Genomic DNA, 20,558 nt, shown 5'->3' with positions numbered 1-20,558 from the left:
GCCATCATTCAGAAAGGGTCTGTGGAAGCCCCCTTTCATTCAGAAAGGGTCCAAAGAAGCACCCTTTCTTTCAGAAAGGGACTATAGAAGCACCATTTCTTTTAGAAAGGGGGACTATAGAAGCACCCTTTCTTTTAGGTGGGGGGACTATAGAAGCGCTCTTTCTTTCAGAAAGGGGGACTATAGAAGCACCCTTTCTTTTAGGACATAATAATTTGTAACATTTTTTTTATACACATCAATAAAGAAATTGAAATTGAAAAAAAAGAAGGGGCACTATAGAAGCACCCTTTCTTTTAGGACATAATAATTTGTAACTTTTTTTATACACATCAATAAAGAAATTGAAATTGAAAAAAAAGAAGGGGGCGCTATAGAAGCACCCTTTCTTTTAGAAAGGGGGACTATAGAAGCACCCTTTCTTTCAGAAAGGGACTGTAGAAGCTCTCTTTCTTTGAGAAAGGGACTATAGAAGCACCCATTCTTTGAGAAAGGGACTATAGAAGCACCCTTTCTTTCCAAAAAGGACTATAGAAGTACCCTTTCTTTCAGAAGAAGCCTATAGAAGCACTTTTTCTTTCAGAAAGGGACTATAGAAGCACCCTTTCTTTTAGAAAGGGGGACTATAGAAACACCCTTTTTCAGAAAAGGACCATAGAAGCACCCCTACTTTCAGAAAGGTACTATAGAAGCGCCCATTCTTTCAGAAAGGGATTATAGGAGCATATCTTCCGTCAGAAAGGGTCTATAGAATCACTCTTTCTATTCGAAAGGGTCTATAGAAGTACAATTTTTTCCGAAAGGATTAGAATGGGACTACATAAGCACCTTTTGTTTCAGAATGGGACTATAGAAGCACCATTTCTTTCAGAAAAGGACTATAGATGCACCTTTCTTTTCAAAAAAGGACTAAAGAAGCACCCTTTCTTTCAGAAAAGGATAATAGGTGCACCTATCGTTTCAGAAAAGGACTATAGAAGAACTTTTCCTTTCAGAAAGGGTCTATAGTAGCACCCTTTCTTTTCCTAGAGAAGAGATTAATCTTCTTTTTGTGTACGGCACGCATTTAATTCTCAAATGGCAACCCTGCTTCTGATATTCTATTTCATGATGCCATCAAAAGGTTGATTGTACTTCACCCTCATCACTGTCTGGCTCTTTAATTTTTGTATTTTTTGCATAACAAATTTTCTTCTTTGAGGCAATTTTGTGTCATAAAAGAAAAATGGAAAGAACCTGTTGCATGGCAGTCAGGCATTTTGGTCATGACGATATTGGAAGATATCATTGGGCGATCTTTACGTTTCACTGCATTTAAGTGCAATTTCCTTTTCATGTTACAGGAAAGTAACAAAGAACAAGAAGAAGAAGACGTTTAGAAATTTTCCTGGGAAATTATCATCAACCACAACAAAAAATGACATCATAATGATCTTTATCATAATGATCCAAATAAATAACATCATCACTAACGTCATAATAAAAAAATATAACTTAGTTTTTCCATTAAAAAGCATTTTTCATTGGTTTTTCCCTTACCAACACCATAGGTGTGCTGTCTGCTGTCTACATTTATGTAAACTACTTGCAACCTGTTGCATCAAAATGCATGTGACCGTTTTCTTTTAGCTTTTTGCGTCCGTCTCCTTGGTTTGTTGTGTTTCCAGAACGACCAACCATTCATGGCTACCAACCATTTCCTTAAATAATGGTCACGCTATGTGTTCCAGAATGAAATGAAAGTTCTAATAAATTTTGCAATCCTCCCATGTCACCACCACGACCACCATCACTTGGCTTTTACCTACCTTTTGTCGTATCGAAAATGAAACAGGAAGTTCTCAAGATGATTGAAGAGGAATTAATGTAGAAAAATCTAGAAGCTTCATGTAATTAAAAAAAAAGTGTTTTTAATTTGAGGGGTGTTGTGAATTATTTAATGGTCACCGTGGGTTTTCATGGCAATGACTTTTAAAGAGAAGAATTAGTAATCAATTTGAGTTTATGGTTCTTGTTGTGGGAATGTGAAAAAGCGATTGAAGATAATAAATTTGGCTTGAAAATATTGCAATTTACTAAAAAGATCCAGAATTTATCAAGGATAGGATAACTAGAGCCAAGATTATGTGTTGGAGAACATAAAACTGTCATAAACTTGGATTAAACAATTGAAAAACGTAATTTAACTGGTTTCTTCTGTTATAATTTATTAGACACTGCGTTTCAGTTTTTGACTATAGTTGTTTTTTTTTGATCTTTCATTGGGACCACAAGCCAAGACTACCTTAAAGTTGATTTAAACGTAACTTTTCACTTAGATTTTTTATGTGACCGAAGGACCAAAATATCATGAAGGACCAAAATATTAAACGTAACTTTTCACTTAGATTTTTTATGTGACCGAAGGACCAAAATATCAACGGGTTTTCTCTATAAATTAGTTTGTGGATATATAGACTGCCCGGATTTATTGTATTTAATTGGATTCAAAGTACCGACAAGAAGGTTAAGATTTGTTGAATACTTCAATATTACAACCCATAGAAGCAATTATGGCCAAAATTAACCCATTGTGAGGGCGTTAAAAGAATTTAAAATAATGAATTGGAACGTAAATTTACATTTTAGATACTCTCTTGATAAATTTAAACAATTGTTAATTTTATATTTTTCTAGTAAGTAATCTAGTCTGTAATATCCCGGTTACACTTAACCGGATTAACCCAGTGGGTTTGGGTTTCAAGTCCTTCAATTCCATAGCGCAAACGTCAAATAAATCCTCATGAAGTGGGTTAACCCGTCAAAAAACTCAAGTGTAACCGTGCCATAAGGATTGTAATTCCATACACTAAAATAAATAAATAAAATTAAATAAAAATTTAGGTGTTTGTTTGAGAGGTATCAGATGGACTGAACCCAATTACACCACTGACTCATTACAAAAACACAATTTGTTCGGGTTTTTTAGAACATTTGGGTTAATATGTAGGGAAATATATATTTACCAAATAATTGGCTAGTGGCTGTAGGGCTTTTGGGAAATTTGGGAGGCGCCAACAAAGAAAAATAGGACAACAAATACTCAAAACTATCCGAGAAATGCCTTCATTTGTGTAATTTTGTGGGGGAGGTACCGTAGACACATGGAGAAAAATATATGTTAGAAATATGTTTCTGGATCCCAGCATTATATGTTTGGGTCCAAACAAATATATGTTTGCAACATTTTGTAACATATTTTTTATGTTAGAACATATTTTTTATAGGTGAAGAGAGGATATTTGCGGAAGAGAGTAACAACAGGGCACTCGCGGCTGCGGAATGCTGTTTTATAATAAAGAGCTGTGTGTATGGTGTTATAGGAGACACAGAAGCGAACACGGGAGGGTAAAAAAGTTTGCTTTTGTTTTAGTGGTGTGTATGCGGCCAAACACTTGTGTTTCGTGCTTTGTTGTTGTTAACCAACGTAGCAAGTGAAGCCAAAAATAAAAAACTGGTATGAATTATGTTGTTCTTTTTTCTTCAGTTTTCTAAATACAATCGTTGAGTAAAAACGGTAAAGTGATTGACTAAATCAGGGGTTTGTGTTTTCTTAAAGAAATTGTGCTTTTCAGTAAATAAAATGCCCAGTTCATTTTATGATTAGAAATTTTATAATTGAAACAAAATGGTGAATGGAAATATTTTATTGCACAAAGAATATTTAATATTGGTAATTACATCAATACATTTTTCATATACATACATATGTATATTTGAAATATGGATGTACCTATTTATTACATTATATAATCATTTGATTCCAGATTTTCCAGAACTAACGAGAAGCGTTCAACGATGTTTCAACGATGGTGTATATGCGGCCAAACACTTGTGTTTCGTGCTTTGTTGTTGTTAACCAACGTAGCAAGTGAAGCCAAAAATAAAAAAACTGGTATGAATTATGTTGTTCTTTTTTCTTCAGTTTTCTAGTGATTGACTAAATCAGGGGTTTGTGTTTTCTTAAAGAAATTATGCTTTTCAGTAAATAAAATGCCCAGTTCATTTTATGATTGGAAATTTTATAATTGAAACAAAATGGTGAATGCAAATATTTTATTGCACAAAGAATATTTAATATTGGTAATTACATCAATACATTTTTCATATACATACATATGTATATTTGAAATATGGATGTACCTATTTATTACATTATATAATCATTTGATTCCAGATTTTCCAGAACTAAGGAGAAGCGTTCAACGATGTTTCAACGATGGTGTATATGCGGCCAAACACTTGTGTTTCGTGCTTTGTTGTTGTTAACCAACGTAGCAAGTGAAGCCAAAAATAAAAAACTGGTATGAATTATGTTGTTCTTTTTTCTTCAGTTTTCTAAATACAATCGTTGAGTAAAAACGGTAAAGTGATTGACTAAATCAGGGGTTTGTGTTTTCTTAAAGAAATTGTGCTTTTCAGTAAATAAAATGCCCAGTTCATTTTATGATTGGAAATTTTATAATTGAAACAAAATGGTGAATGGAAATATTTTATTGCACAAAGAATATTTAATATTGGTAATTACATCAATACATTTTTCATATACATACATATGTATATTTGAAATATGGATGTACCTATTTATTACATTATATAATCATTTGATTCCAGATTTTCCAGAACTAAGGAGAAGCGTTCAACGATGTTTCTATATCGAAACCGCAAGTCGTATCGAAATGAGTCTAAAGAAAATGTTGTAGCTGTGAAAATTCTCTACAAAATTGACCTTTAGGTTTTTTTGTAGGTTTTACCATTTTTAAGATATAGAGGTTCAGTTCAAATTTGTAGGTTTTATCTTGTCTTCAAGATTTTGCTTGGAAACCGCAAGTCATATTAAAATGGGCCTAAAGAAAATGTTGTAGCTTTGAAAATTCTCCACAAGACTGACCTTCATGATATTCTTACCGTTAGGTGTTACCGTTTTTGAGATATAGAAGTTCAAATTGAGACAATGCACTGACTGTATCGCCTCCTTATACAACATAGGAAAAACTAAATCATCCAGTCTTGTAGAGAATTTTAACAGCTTCAACATTTTCTTTAGTCCCATTTTAATATGACTTGCGGTTTCCAAGCAAAATCTTGAAGACAAGATAAAACCTACAAATTTGAACTGAACCTCTATATCTTAAAAATGGTAAAACCTACAAAAAAAAAACGTAAAGGTCAATTTTGTAGAGACTTTTTACAGCTACAACATTTTCTTTAGACTCATTTCGATACGACTTGCGGTTTCGAAGCAAAATCGTGAAAACCTAAAAAAACCATAAAATTGTGAATTTTGATCGCGATTTATTTAAAAATCCCTCCGGCGATTTTTTCTGCTTTTTATACCCTCAGCATTTATGCTAACGAGGGTATATACACTTTCATACGGGCAAAATGTGCCTCATCGATATAATGGTTTTAGACCCCAAGTATGTTTGAACGAAATGTGTTTCAGACAATTTGGAGTCGATTTAGCCATGTCCGTCCGTCTGTCTGTCCGTCCGTCTGTCTGGCTGGCTGGAGCGCACGATAACTCTCGAACGGATCAATCGATTCGATCCAAAATTTGGCTTTCGTAATATTTTGTCTAAACTTAGTTCAAGTTCGAAGATGGGTTATATCGGCCCACTCCTTCTAGTACCTCCCCCACAAAAGTTCGAAAATGTTCGGAAAATTTGTACGTACGATAACTCTTGAATCGGTTACTCCCGATTTGGTCCATACTTTGAAAATCGTGAAATGTCTACCAGACTTAGATGAGTTTCCAATATGGACTCAATCGGTCCACTCCTTCGGGTACCTCCCACACAAAATTTGGGATAAGTTCAGTTTAGGATCTGCTCTCGAATCGCTTTGATTTTTGTTTTAGCAACTTGTATTCACTGCCCCCTTTACGACGGTACAAGCTTCATCAGGGGCAAGTCCACACTTCCTGAGAAAATAGCACCAAAATTGCAAAAAAAAAACACTATGACACCGTGTGAGGTGGTTGGAGCGAAAGATAACTCTCGAATGGATCTGCCGATTCGGTCCAAAATTTGGCTTTAGTAATATTTTGTCCAAACATAGTTTAAGTCCAAAGATAAGCTATATCGGTCCACTCCTTCAGGCGATTTTTAGGTTATGGGCGAATCGTGGGCGCTATGAACTTTATATTATATATTTGAATACAGGACTATATACTAGACACCCTGAGCATATCCGGAATGTCATATGAAGCTCCTATGACTTCCCCCGATGACGTAATTACAGCTTAAAGTACTCAAAATATGCAATTCTTACAAGATGCATCGTATGTTTTCTATATTTTTTGATATATATTCGCCACAATTATTTCAAAAAACGTTTTGTATCGAGCGTATAACATCTTCTTAATATATTAGTGTCGAAAAACCCGCAAAAAAATATTTGTTTGTATCCGAAAATAACGAAATTCTGGGTGAAACTCGCAAAAACCGATTTTGAGCTATATCACATGAACAAGAGCTGATGGAGAAAAACCGTGACCAGATTTGAAAATAGCTCGCCGATTTCATTTAGAAACAACAACAACTTCGGTTGAAACATTCAACTTCTTCAATTTTGTTGAGCAGTGTTATTGATCAGTTCACAGTGTATTTAGGTTCACCACTCCTGTTATTTTGTTGCGTGTCATCATAGGCTGAGGGTATTTAGATGTTGACAAAGCCGCATGCTTCTCTCTTACTTCTTTGGGAAGCTATGACTAAAAACGCCCCTGAGACCGCAATTTAGTTATTAAACGCCGCGATCCGACAGTGTCCAACAATTTCATGAGTTCTCGAGCTATTAACTTTAAAATTTTCAGCTACAATATTATTACCCGATTTCACGTATTTTGAGAATTTACCTACATCATTCAACCGATTATATTCAAAATTGAAATATATATTTATTAAGAGTATACAATATTTTTGGAAAAATTGTCAACATAGGTCTTCTAAGCGAATATGAATCCGCGTGCACTTATCGATATGAGAGAAGTCTCCCATGTTACTTCTGGGATATTGTGGAAACATATATAGTCCGGTCAAAATAGACATGCGTATAAGGGGGAAATAGCAAAAATTCCCACAAAGCTGAATTTTGGTGGAGAACTAGGGTTGGCCATTAGAAGCAACGTCCTAAAAGTCCCCATCGATCTCATGTGTGCAAAACAAGTTATTCGGGGTCAAATTTTTCTCAAAAACGGTAAGACTTAGCAAAAGCCGGCTAAAGTAAAAGTTGTAGATTCAATAATTGCCTATAGGCAAAAAAACATAGAACCTAAATTGAAATATTACAAAAGTTATTAGAACTAAAAGAGTGAAGAAACCAAAATTGGAAATGGATGAGCATTATAGAGTTTGAGGTGTTTATTATGGTAATATTGTTGTTAAAACCCGATTATGGTGTTACCATTATTTTAAAATAAAATTATTGCAAAACAATACACTTAACAACCCAATTATATACAAGGAACTCTTAATTGACAGTCATTACGATACATTTTCTATAAATTAAATAGTTTCTAACCTTTCCTTAAAATTCATTCATATGTAACAAACACCTTTTTTCAATTGTAGTCGCTAGCTTAATCGGTATTGTCTGTGTGCTGCATCCCATGGCTGTTACTTCCCATGGTAATGAATAATTAAAACTAACTTTTAAATTTAATATTTATATTAACTATTAAAAAAGTATATAAAATTTATAGTTTGAGAAAAGTTCTACAAATAGTTTAGTAAAATTGTGTTGCTATCGATGACGATAATGATCCGGATGGAAATGTTGAATCCTGTCATTGAACTGTTGCTATGAACAGAAGCTCTTTTGTTGATTTAAAAAGTCATGTAAGTTGTTAACTTTTGAACTACGAAATATTATTGAAAACAACGTGGATAGGCTATTGCAAATCTGATATCAACTCTCAAGTGTAGTTTATAACAAAATTAAAACTTTAATGGGAAATGGTAACCATAATTGGAGTGAAATGGATCGACATTACAGGAGAGATGAAACACATCTTAGGTTTGCTTTGAGGTACCCATAGTCCATAATAAACGTGGATTTTTTAAAGGTTGTTTGGTGGACCCAATGTCCACAATAAACGTGGATTTTTTAATGTTTTTTGTTGGACCCATAGTCCATAATAAACGTGGATTTTTTAAAGGTTTTTTTGGTGGACGCATAGTCCACCATAAACGTGGATTTTTTTAAGGTTTTTTGGTGGACCCATAGTCCACCATAAACGTGGATTTTTTAAAGGTTTTTTGGTGGACCCATAGTCCACCATAAACGTGGATTTTTTAAAGGTTTTTTGGTGGACCCACAGTCCAACATAAACGTGGATTATTAAAGGTTTTTTGGTGGACCCACAGTCCAACATAAACGTGGATTATTAAAGGTTTTAGTCTTGTATACAAGAGTGATTTTCATGATTCTTAAAAAAGACTTACCATTTTCGAGATATCCCGATCTAAAGGTCAAATAAAAAATTAGCCGCGTAAGTACATTATGAGGCGAACCGGTTAAAGTAACGACACTATGTGTTAGATACTTCCGTAAGCTTTCAAACGATATCCACTTTGCAGTAATCGTTTCAGTAGAACCGGGTCTAACCCGGTTTTTAAATTTGACCTTTCTGGTCGAATAACCGGCGAACCGGATCCGCAACCGTTGAAAATTATACATTTCCGTAATCAGCGCAACAATCCCTACCGTCGGACCAAACTTGAAAAAAATCGAAGAGTTTTCGTTGGGGCCGTTCCCGTTGGGCATTCGATTATACATGTGGGTTAAGTGGGCTATTTTTGCATAAAATGACTCTAACATTGAATAACTCTGCTAAACACACCCCGATTTTGTTGGAATTTTTTTTTAGAAGATAGCTATAATTTCACTCTTCAAGAAAATATATATTTTTTGGGGGACAGACCCGATTACTTCGCTTATTTTAGCCGGTTCGTCGGAATATGTGCATTATATATGTCCTTATAAGTGTACAAAAATCATGTGTTTTTTAGAACAGCTATATCTCAAGAATGGTTCCTTCTAGGAAAAAAATTATTATGGTCAAACTTGTAGATAATTTTTCTGTCTACAATATTTACTTTAGTCACTTTTTGATTAGATCAACCGTTTTCAAAAAATAAATCCGAAAACCTAAAAACCCTTAAAATTTGACCTTTGACCACGAATAATTTTTTTTTGCACACATGGGATCGATGGGGACTTTTAGGACATTGCTTCTAATAGCAAACCCTAGCTCTCCACCAAAATTCAGCTCTGTGGGAATTTTTGTTATTTCAATGTCTATTTTGACCGGACTAATATGGTTATTTATATCTTGGTGTAAAATTTTTGAATATCCAAATCTTTTCGAACATACAAGAGTTTAATAAAACAATTCACTCTACATCAACTATTAGAACATTAGCACATTTTTCCCATCTCCCCAAAGATCAGTTGATCACATTTTCCATAATTTCCATATAATGGCCTCCTCCTTAAACAGTTCGTTTAACTGCATTTAATGTTAATGTTAATTTATTCTAAGATAAAATTTATTCCAACTCCAAGTACGACAAAAAAAAGCTGTGAACTCATTTTGATTGTAAGCATTTTTTTCTCCAACGGATTTTCTTTGACAAAATTAGAAAGAAAGACAAAGACTAGGCGAGACCTCTACAAAAAGAAAACTATGGCACCGACACACAAAAAGAAAATAAGTTTTTAATGGCCCTCCAACTTTAGTTTCGGCCTCCAGCAAATAAATGTAGCGGAAATTGCTGGTATTTATGCGATGACATGGTTGTCGTTAAAAAACAGACAAATGACTTGTGACAGTTTGCCACATGGTAGTGGGACAGATTTGCTACATTGGTGACATTTGGCCAATGGGTTATGATTTGTTTTACAGTTCGCAGCAATAACGTTGTATTTATTTTAGGGTGCTGAGACGACATGATGGTGGGGTTATGAATTTGATTGTACAACTGTTTTATATAGTTACCATTGTTTTGGATTGTTGTATATGTTGTTGTTATTGGGTAAAAGGCTAAATGTTTGAGTATTTTTGTGGATTCCCTTGTTTGTTTTTTTTCATATTGTTAATTTCATTTGTTATTAACTATTACTTGTTTCCATTTCATTTCTTGGCTGATTTATAAAATGAGATAAAAACAATTATGAAAGTCTATTGTGTGCTAAGTTGTTGTTGTTTTTTAGTGGATCATTGTTTTCTTTCGAGTTTATAAACAATTTGAATGAAAACTATGGATGGCAGCTATGGGAAAAACAGTCAAATATTTATGACTTGATGGCTGCATTAATGATGGGGTAATTTTTTCTAGTTAATTTTTCACAGTTTCGGGAAATCTATAGAAGCAATGTTTAAAGAGTTTCAATTACAATAAAGGCCAGAACAGAATCAATCGTCGCTTGCTTTGCTTGCTTCCCCTAATGTCAAATTATAAAGGAATGCCAGAGCCTCTTTACATATCCGCCTGCGTTCTTCTTTAGGAGGCTCTGGCATTCCTTTATAATTTGACATTTGGGAAGCAAGCAAAGCAAGCGACGATTGATTCTGTTCTGGTCTTAATACGGATTTCGGATCAATTACTATAAGATAATAGTATATAATTAATAATTCTGTATATAAACCCCTTTCTGAAAGAAAGGGTGCTTCTATAGTCCCTTTCTGAAAGAACCGGTGGTTCTACAGTCCCTTTCTGAAAGAAACGCTGCTTCTATTGACCTTTTCTGAAAGAAATTGTGCTTCTATAGACCCTTTCTCGACTAAAACGATGCTTCTATAGACCCCTTCTGAAAGAAAGATTGCTTTTATAGACCATTTCGGAAAAAGGGTGCTTCTATAGACCCTTTCGGAAAGAAAGGGCGCTTCTATAGACCCTTTTGGAAAGAAAGGGTGTTTCTATAGACCATTTCGAAATGAAAGAGTGCTTTTATAGACCCTTTCGAAAAGAAAGAGAGTTTCTATAGACCCTTACGAAAAGAAAGAGAGTTTCTATAGATCCTTCCGGAAAGAAAGGGTGTTTCTCTCGGAAAGAAAGGTTGAGTTTATAGACCATTTCGGAAGGAAAGGGTGCTTTTATAGACTCTTTCGGAAAAGAGAGTGCTCTATAGACCCTTTCGAAAAAACAGGATGCCTCTATAGACCCTTTCGGAAAGAAAGGGTGCTCTTATAGACCCTTTCGGAAAAAGGGTGCTTCTATAGACCCTTTAGAAAGTAAAGGGTGTTTCTATAGACCATTTCGAAAAGAAAGAGTGCTTCCATAGACCCTTTCGAAAAGAAAGAGAGTTTCTATAGACCCTTTCGAAAAGAAAGAGAGTTTCTATAGACCCTTTCGAAAAGAAAGAGAGTTTCTATAGACCCTTCCGGAAAGAAAGGGAGTTTCTCTCGGAAAAAAAGGTTGCGTTTATAGACCATTTCGGAAGGAAAGGGTGCTTTTATAGACTCTTTCGGAAAAGAGAGTGCTCTATGAAAAAACAGGGTGTCTCTATAAACCCTTTCGAAAAGAAAGGGTGCTTCTATAGACCATTTCGGAAAAGGGTGCTTCTATAGACCCTTTCGAAAAGAAAGGGTGCTTTTAAAGACCCTTTCGGAAAAAAGGGAGCTTTTATAGACCCTTTCGGAAAAAAGGGTGCTTTTATAGACCCTTTCGGAAAAAAGGGTGCTTTTATAGACCTTTTCGGAAAAAGGGTGCTTTTATAGACCCTTTCGAAAAGAAAGAGTGTTTCTATAGACCCTTCCGGAAAGAAAGGGTGTTTCTCTCGGAAAGAAAGGTTGCGTTTATAGATCATTTCGGAAGGAAAGGGTGCTTTTATAGACTCTTTCGGAAAAGAGAGTGCTCTATAGACCCTTTCGAAAAAACAGGATGCCTCTATAAACCCTTTCGAAAAGAAAGGGTGCTTCTATAGACCCTATCGAAAAGAAAGGGTGCTTCTATAGACCATTTCGGAAAAACGGTGCTTCTATAGACCCTTTCGAAAAGAAAGGGTTCTTCTATAGACCATTTCGGAGAAAGGGTGCTTCTATAGACCCTTTCGAAAAGAAAGGGTGCTTCTATAGACCTTTTCGAAAAGAATGGTGCTTCTATAGACCCTTTCGAAAAGAAGGGTGCTTCTTTAGACCCTTTCGAAAAGAAGGGTGCTTCGTTAGACACTTTCTGAAAGAATGATTGCTTCTAGAGACCTTTTCTGAAAGAATGATTGCTTCTATAGACCCTTTCTGAAAGAATGATTGCTTCTATAGACCCTTTCTGAAAGAATGATTGCTTCTATAGACCCTTTCTGAAAGAATGATTGCTTCTATAGACCATTTCGGAAAAAACGGTGCTTTTTTAGACCCTTTCGGAAAGAAAGGGGGCTTCCATAGACACTTTCGTAAAAACAGGATGCCTCTATAAACCCTTTCTGAAAGAAAGGGTGTTTCTATGGACCCTCTCGGAAAGAAAGGTTGCGTTTATAGACCATTTCGGAAGGAAAGGGTGCTTCTATAGATTTTTTCTTAAAGAAGGGTGCTCCTATAGACCCTTTCTTAAAGGGAGGATGCTTCTATTAACCCCTTTCTGAAAGCAAGGTTGCTTCTATAGACCCTTTGCGAAAAAACGGTGCTTCTATAGACCCTTTCCGAAAAACGGTGATTCTATAGGCCCTTTCCAAAAACACAGTTCTTCTGTAGACCCCTTCTTAAAGAAAGTGTGATTTTATAATTTCTGTCTGAGAGAAAGGGTGCTTCTATAACTCCTGTCTGAAAAAGGGTCTTTCTATAGACCATTTCAGAAATAAAGAGTGCTTCTATAGACCATTTCGAAAAGGAAGGGTACTTCTATAGACCATTTAGGAAAGGAAGGGTGCTTCTATAGACCACTTCAGAAAGAATGAAAGGGTGCTTCTATAGACCACTTCAGAAAGAATGAAAGGGTGCTTCTATAGACCACTTCAGAAAGAATGAAAGGGTGCTTCTATAGACCACTTCGGAAAGAAAGTATGCTCCTATAGACCCTTTCGGAAAGAAAGGGTGCTTCTATAGACCATTTTGTAAAGAAAGGGTGCTTCTATAGACCATTTCCGAAAGGAAGGGTGCTTCTATAGACCATTTCCGAAAGGAAGGGTGCTTCTATAGACCATTTCCGAAAGGAAGGGTGCTTCTATAGACCATTTCCGAAAGGAAGGGTGCTTCTATAGACCTTTTTGGATAGAAAGGGTGCTTCTATAGACCATTTTGGAAAGAAATTGTGCTTCTATTGATCATTTCAGAAAGAAAGGGTGCTTCTATACACCATTGCGGAAAGAAAGGGACGAAACCAAAAGTACTAGTAAAGCAAAGTAGGCCAGTATAGCAAATATTTTTTTCTTTACAAACACTTTCCCACAATATAGCTCATAATTCTTTGCATTATTAGCTACTATTTACGACACTACTACTGTCTTACCATATACAAGACAGAGTATTCAAAATACCTCCACCACATTACTAGCAATTTCATTAAACATGTTGCCATGAGTTACTAACCAGGCACTTGCGTACCACAACTATTTAATGAATGAAATTGCTGAAATAGCACAGCAACAAATCTGTCCACAAATGCTGGGAGGTCTACTAACCATCCAGCATCCATGGCGCAAAATATTACAAACATTTGTATTTTGAAATTGTCCTCATCACATAATATATGTTGGCATAGTTGTTGTTGTATTACCATAGAAAAGTGAAATTTGAGAGCATATCTTGTTAATGCAAAAATAAAAACAAAAACACAACGCAGTTATCGTTAATTGAATAGCCGACTAAAAATGTAGGTTGTTGTTTTCTTTGCTTCTGCTGCAATAACATTGCAACATGTCATATTGCAAGATTGTAATACTCCAATAAATGCCAAACGCCTTAGTCTCCTTGACAACGATAATAGTGGTGGAGCGCGTAGTGGAACGAGTCCCGAATCTTGTTAACCAGCAAAATAGTCCACCAAGTCAATAACTGTTGACAACAACAAGCTTAACTTCATAAATCAAAACAACAACAGCAGCAACAACGAAAACTGGTCCCATTTGGACACTATGTTTGTAGGTGAGATAATGTCACTCGTGTCTCGTAGATCTGTCGTCGATGTTTTTGGTCTATCTTTAATTGCATCTTTTGGTTGATCGTTTTGGAATTCATTTGTCATTTAAATGTGTGTGTGTGCGGTCTTAAATTTTCTTACACTTTTTTGCCTCACCAACATGTAGTTTGAATATTTTCCTCTAACAATTTAATTTTGGTGGTGGGTTGTTGGTGTTTTTCTCCGGACGGTGTAGTTCGGGGAGAGCACAACAATTGATAGCGCTTTGATTGACTTTTCTTATAGAGAAGTTCATCGGAAACTTTTAGAGAGAAGTTCATCGGAGATGACTTTTCTTATAGAAAAGTTCATCGGAGATGTCTTTTCTTATAGAGAAGTTCATCGGAGATGACTTTTCTTATAGAAAAGTTCATCGTTCATAGCAAAGTTATAGAAAAGTTCATCGGAGATGACTTTTCTTATAGAGAAGTTCATCGGAGATTACTTTTCTTATAGAAATGTTCATCGGAGATGACTTTTCTTATAGAAAAGTTCATCGGAGATGACTTTTCTTATAGAAAAGTTCATCGGAGATGTCTTTTCTTATAGAAAAGTTCATCGGAGATGACTTTTCTTATAGAAAAGTTCATCGGAGATGACTTTTCTTATAGAAAAGTTCATCGGAGATGACTTTTCTTATAGAAAAGTTCATCGGAGATGACTTTTCTTATAGAAAAGTTCATCGGAGATGACTCTTCTTATAGAAAAGTTCATCGGAGATGACTTTTCTTATAGGAAAGTTCATCGCAAATGACTTTTCTTATAAAAAATTGCATCGGAGATGACTTTTCTTATAGTAAAATTCATCGGAGTTGACTTTTCTTATAGAAAAGTTCATCGAAGATGAATTTTCTTATGGGAAAGTTAATCTGAGATGGCTTTTCTGATAGACATACTTTCATCTTCGACAAACTCTTCTATGGCAAAAGTCAGCTCCAAGGTACTTACTTTTTATGGGAAAAGTTATCTCCGAGTTTTTTATGGAAAAATTATCTCTGATGAAATGTTCTACGGGAAGAGTCTTTCCTTTAATGAAAAGCCCATCTGTAAAAAAAAAACTCAAACCAAAAGTAACAACGTCATTCATATCCATAAAAAACACATAGAATAATAAAACACTTATATTCCACGATTTTATTGTGCAGGCAACTTTGTTGTATTCTACAATTTCATGATGGTGGTCACACCTATCATAAAACAGCTTATCCAACATTCTATTGAGCCTCTCTATGGCGTCTAAACATGTCAAAGCATCCATCCCATGAGTATCATTATTTGGTTGAAATGAAATGCTTACGTTTCTTCACACATTCCCTACTTAGCTAATTGTTCAGGGTATGGATGTTCTGTTCAGACTTTTCTTCGTCTTTCTAATTGTCCAGAGACAATAGTACGGAGAAGTACTAGAAATTGACACATGTTTTATGAATATCTACAACAGTTGCGATTACATTTCAAGTGAAATGTAAAACCTTCTCTCACAATTCATTAGTCGTCGCATGTCTCTAGGTCTTGAATCGAATATGTCGTCTTTAGACCAAGTAAGTGATAGCCATTGTTTGGCACATCATTCCGAAGCTTGTTAACTCATATTACCATTCATCTTTAACTTGGTCGATTCTCAGAATTGTTGTAATTTGTTGTCGTTAGGATTTACAATTCTTCTTGTGAATTCGAAACGTTTGCATGTTGTCTGCATTGCGTCTTACAGAATCTCACAGACATGCTGTGGGTTAAAATGAACTTGATTGTCAGTTTAATAGCGACGGAAAGGGGTATTGCAATAGGGAAATGTTAGATCTATTGTTCCCGTGAAAACCACCGAAGAATTGAAAACATGTAAAAGTCATGTAAATGCATTTTTATGGAACTAATTGTAATTTTACGCTTGTCATGAAAAAATGACGAGTGTCTTTCATTCACTTGTCATTGATATCGGTTAAAACGTCAAACAGTTAGACAAGTGGGGAGCTTCTTTTGTTATTCACTGCGATTTAATGGGTTTGAAGAAAAATTTGGGAGGAGAAGTGTTTGGTGCGGAGTGATCAGCATTTAGGATAATCTGCGATGAAATTTTCAACAGGAAATGTCATAAACGATGAACTTTTCTGCATGAAAAGTGATAAACGATGAACTTTTCTGCATGAAAAGTGATAAACGATGAACTTTTCTGCATGAAAAGTCATCTACGATGAACTTTTCTATAAAAAAAGTTATCTACCATGAATTTTTCTATAAGAAAAGCCATCTCCGATGAACTTCGCTATAGGAAAAGTCATGTCCGATGAACATTCCTATAGGAAAAGTCATCTCCGATGAACTTTTCTATAACAAAAGTCATCTCCAATGAACTTTTCTATAAGAAAAGTCATCTCCGATGAACTTTTCTATACGAAAAGTCATCTCCGATGAACTTTTCTATACGAAAAGTCATCTCCGATGAACTTTTCTATACGAAAAGTCATCTCCGATGAACTTTTCTATACGAAAAGTCATCTCCGATGAACTTTTCTATACGAAAAGTCATCTCCGATGAACTTTTCTATACGAAAAGTCATCTCCGATGAACTTTTCTATACGAAAAGTCATCTCCGATGAACTTTTCTATACGAAAAGTCATCTCCGATGAACTTTTCTACAAGAAAAGTCATCTCCGATGAACATTATAAGAAAAGTCTTCTCCGATGAACTTGTCTATAAGAAAAGTCCTCTCCGATGAACTTTTCTATAAGAAAAGTCCTCTCCGATGAACTTTTCTATAAGAAAAGTCCTCTCCGATGAACTTTTCTATAAGAAAAGTCCTCTCCGATGAACTTTTCTATAAGAAAAGTCCTCTCCGATGAACTTTTCTATAAGAAAAGTCCTCTCCGATGAACTTTTCTATAAGAAAAGTCCTCTCCGATGAACTTTTCTATAAGAAAAGTCCTCTCCGATGAACTTTTCTATAAGAAAAGTCATCTCCGATGAACTTTTCTATAAGAAAAGTCATCTCCGATGAACTTTTCTATAAGAAAAGTCATCTCCGATGAACTTTTCTATAAGAAAAGTCATCTCCGATGAACTTTTCTATAAGAAAAGTCATCTCCGATGAACTTTTCTATAAGAAAAGTCATCTCCGATGAACTTTTCTATAAGAAAAGTCATCTCCGATGAACTTTTCTATAAGAAAAGTCCTCTCCGTTGAAATTTTCTATAAGAAAAGTCCTCTCCGATGAACTTTTCTATAAGAAAAGTCATCTCCGATGAACTTTTCTATAAGATGAACTTTTCTATAAGAAAAGTCCTCTCCGTTGAAATTTTCTACAAGAAAAGTCATCTCCGATGAACTTTTCTATAAGAAAAGTCCTCTCCGATGAACTTTTCTATAAGAAAAGTCCTCTCCGATGAACTTTTCTATAAGAAAAGTCCTCTCCGATGAAGATTCCTATAGGAAAAGTCATCTCCGATGAACTTTTCTATAACAAAAGTCATCTCCAATGAACTTTTCTATAAGAAAAGTCATCTCCAATGAACTTTTCTATACGAAAAGTCATCTCCGATGAACATTATAAGAAAAGTCTTCTCCGATGAACTTGTCTATAAGAAAAGTCCTCTCCGATGAACTTTTCTATAAGAAAAGTCCTCTCCGATGAACTTTTCTATATAGGAAAAGTCATCGTCCGATGAACTTTTCAATATAGGAAAAGTCATCGTCCGATGAACTTTTCTATATAGGAAAGGTCATCGTCCGATGAACTTTTCTATATAGGAAAAGTCATCGTCCGATGAACTTTTCTATATAGGAAAAGTCATCGTCCGATAAACTTTTCTATATAGGAAAAGTCATCGTCCGATGAACTTTTCTATATAGGAAAAGTCATCGTCCGATAAACTTTTCTATATAGGAAAAGTCATCGTCCGATGAACTTTTCTATATAGGAAAAGTCATCGTCCGATGAACTTTTCTATATAGGAAAAGTCATCGTCCGATGAACTTTTCTATATAGGAAAGGTCATCGTCCGATGAACTTTTCTATATAGGAAAAGTCATCGTCCGATGAACTTTTCTATATAGGAAAAGTCATCGTCCGATGAACTTTTCTATATAGGAAAAGTCATCGTCCGATGAACTTTTCTATATAGGAAAAGTCATCGTCCGATGAACTTTTCTATATAGGAAAAGTCATCGTCCGATGAACTTTTCTATATAGGAAAAGTCATCGTCCGATGAACTTTTCTATATAGGAAAAGTCATCGTCCGATGAACTTTTCTATATAGGAAAAGTCATCGTCCGATGAACTTTTCTATATAGGAAAAGTCATCGTCCGATGAACTTTTCTATATAGGAAAAGTCATCGTCCGATGAACTTTTCTATATAGGAAAAGTCATCGTCCGATGAACTTTTCTATATAGGAAAAGTCATCGTCCGATGAACTTTTCTATATAGGAAAAGTCATCGTCCGATGAACTTTTCTATATAGGAAAAGTCATCGTCCGATGAACTTTTCTATATAGGAAAAGTCATCGTCCGATGAACTTTTCTATATAGGAAAAGTCATCGTCCGATGAACTTTTCTATATAGGAAAAGTCATCGTCCGATGAACTTTTCTATATAGGAAAAGTCATCGTCCTATGAACTTTTCTATACGAAAAACCATCTCCGATGCACTTTTCTATACCAAAAGTCGTCTCCGATGCACTCCTCTATAGAAAAAGTCATCTCCGATTAATTTTTTACGGGAAAATCATCTGCTAATCTATAAGAAAAGTCATCTACGATGATCTTTTCTATAGGAAAAGCCATCTCCAATGAATTTTCTAGAGGAAAAGTCGCATCTGATGTATTTTTTTAGGAAAAGTCATCTCCGATGAACTTTTCTGTAGCATAAGTTATCTCTGAGGTTATCTGTGAGGAAAGTCAAATCCAATGAACCTTTTAATATCAAAGGTCGACTTAGTTGAACTTTTCTATAGGAATGGAATGAATCTTTTTTTTTTTTATAGAAATATCCACTTCCTCCCATTCACATCAAAAACTTGGAACTAAAAAAATTCCTGCGCCCAACGTGGGGCTCGAACCCACGACCCTGAGATTAAGAGTCTCATGCTCTACCGACTGAGCTAGCCGGGCATGTGCGGCCCTGTTTCACAACAAAACTATTACAACAAATTTCCCAGAATGTGGAACCTCTTAGAGGATAAGTGAACACTGGCGAACATCCCCAAACAAATTAAAACAAGAAGAACACGAATTAATTATACACTACATTGCCCGCCCACGGTGGTTATGACCTCTTCAAAAGAATAAAAATACACACTCACACACGATATGACCAAGAACTATTCCCATCCCATGGGGTGCAATGTATTTGAAACACGCTCGCACACACATTCATTTGAAGCTACCTGTACGTAGGGAGGAGGAGATTTTTGCCTATTTATAAACATGAGCTGTTTTAACTCGCTACGCTTGGTGTATTTTTACAACATGGGAAATTTAAAAATAAATTTGAGAATAGCCAACGAATTTCAACAAATCTCCTAGAATATCGTGGCGATGGTGGTGGCTAAGACAATGAAAAAGAACAAAAACAAAATAAGACGACCGGTCGGTTGGTCGGTGATGTAGACATTTTTTAACTGACAGCTAACAACATGTCAAAATTCACTGAAGTTTGAAAATACATGCGGTTAGTCAGACTAAAACAATAACAACAACAAACAACCATCGTAACATGAATAATGACAACGAAAGTCTGGAGAAGAAGAATGAATTCTTCTTTTCACCAGCTAAGCAACCAAGTAACCACCCGCTGGAGTGCAAAGTTCTTGTTGTAATCAAGTTGACGGCATTGTTGTAGGGTCTTCGACCGTCATCAATAAGACGTTTGTAAAGTTTGTGGTTGTTGTTTGCGTATGACTGAATCGTATGACTGACTGATAGCGTATTTGTATGATAAGTCAGTCATGCTTTATGACTTTTACAACGTAAATAGTTGACAATTACTAAAGCAACAACAGCAATAACCACATGTATGAGGTTGATAAGACCATGAAAGTGTTTACAAATAAAATGGGTATCAATATTGGGATAGGTTAGTAATGATTACTAAGAAAGGGGGTTTCCCTTACTTTTTCAATTCAGAAGTTACGCGGAAAAGAATAGCTATTTGCTTTCGGCATAAATTTTCTAGAGAAAGTTCATCGAACTAACTTATCTATAATTCGATGAACTTTCTCTAGGAAATATATGTCAAAAGCAATCAGCTATTCTTTTCCGCGTGTAGAAAAGTTCATCAGAGATAACTTTTCCTATAGAAAAGTTCTTCGGAGATGACTTTTCCTATAGAAAAGTTCATCGGAGATGACTTTTTCTATAGAAAAGTTCATCGGAGATGACTTTTCCTATAGAAAAGTTCA

At 35.3% G+C, this 20,558-nt stretch overlaps 2 protein-coding genes and 1 non-coding gene across 3 annotated transcripts in view; 1 reads left to right on the top strand and 2 right to left on the bottom strand.

Moving 5' to 3' along the window:
• Window positions 1-20,558, bottom strand: part of mwh (multiple wing hairs) — a 207,632-nt gene that overhangs the window by 44,870 nt on the left and 142,204 nt on the right. The gene's annotated exons all lie outside the window — the stretch shown is intronic.
• The window catches only part of LOC141387338 (uncharacterized), a 61,386-nt gene continuing 45,073 nt past the window's right edge, over window positions 4,246-20,558 (top strand). Inside the window, exon 1 of the mRNA XM_073956898.1 lies at window positions 4,246-4,343. Coding sequence (XP_073812999.1) covers window positions 4,248-4,343 — 96 coding nt within the window. The 5' untranslated portion in view covers window positions 4,246-4,247. The remainder of the gene's footprint in view (window positions 4,344-20,558) is intronic.
• TRNAK-CUU (transfer RNA lysine (anticodon CUU)) lies at window positions 19,197-19,269 on the bottom strand. Its single transcript has one exon. It is a non-coding gene; the product is annotated as a tRNA-Lys (tRNA).

This window comes from Musca autumnalis, unplaced genomic scaffold, assembly GCF_047663935.1.
Source record: "Musca autumnalis isolate F117 unplaced genomic scaffold, ASM4766393v1 scaffold_5, whole genome shotgun sequence".
Lineage (NCBI taxonomy): Eukaryota > Metazoa > Arthropoda > Insecta > Diptera > Muscidae > Musca > Musca autumnalis.
This window is presented reverse-complemented; position numbering and strand designations above follow the sequence as displayed.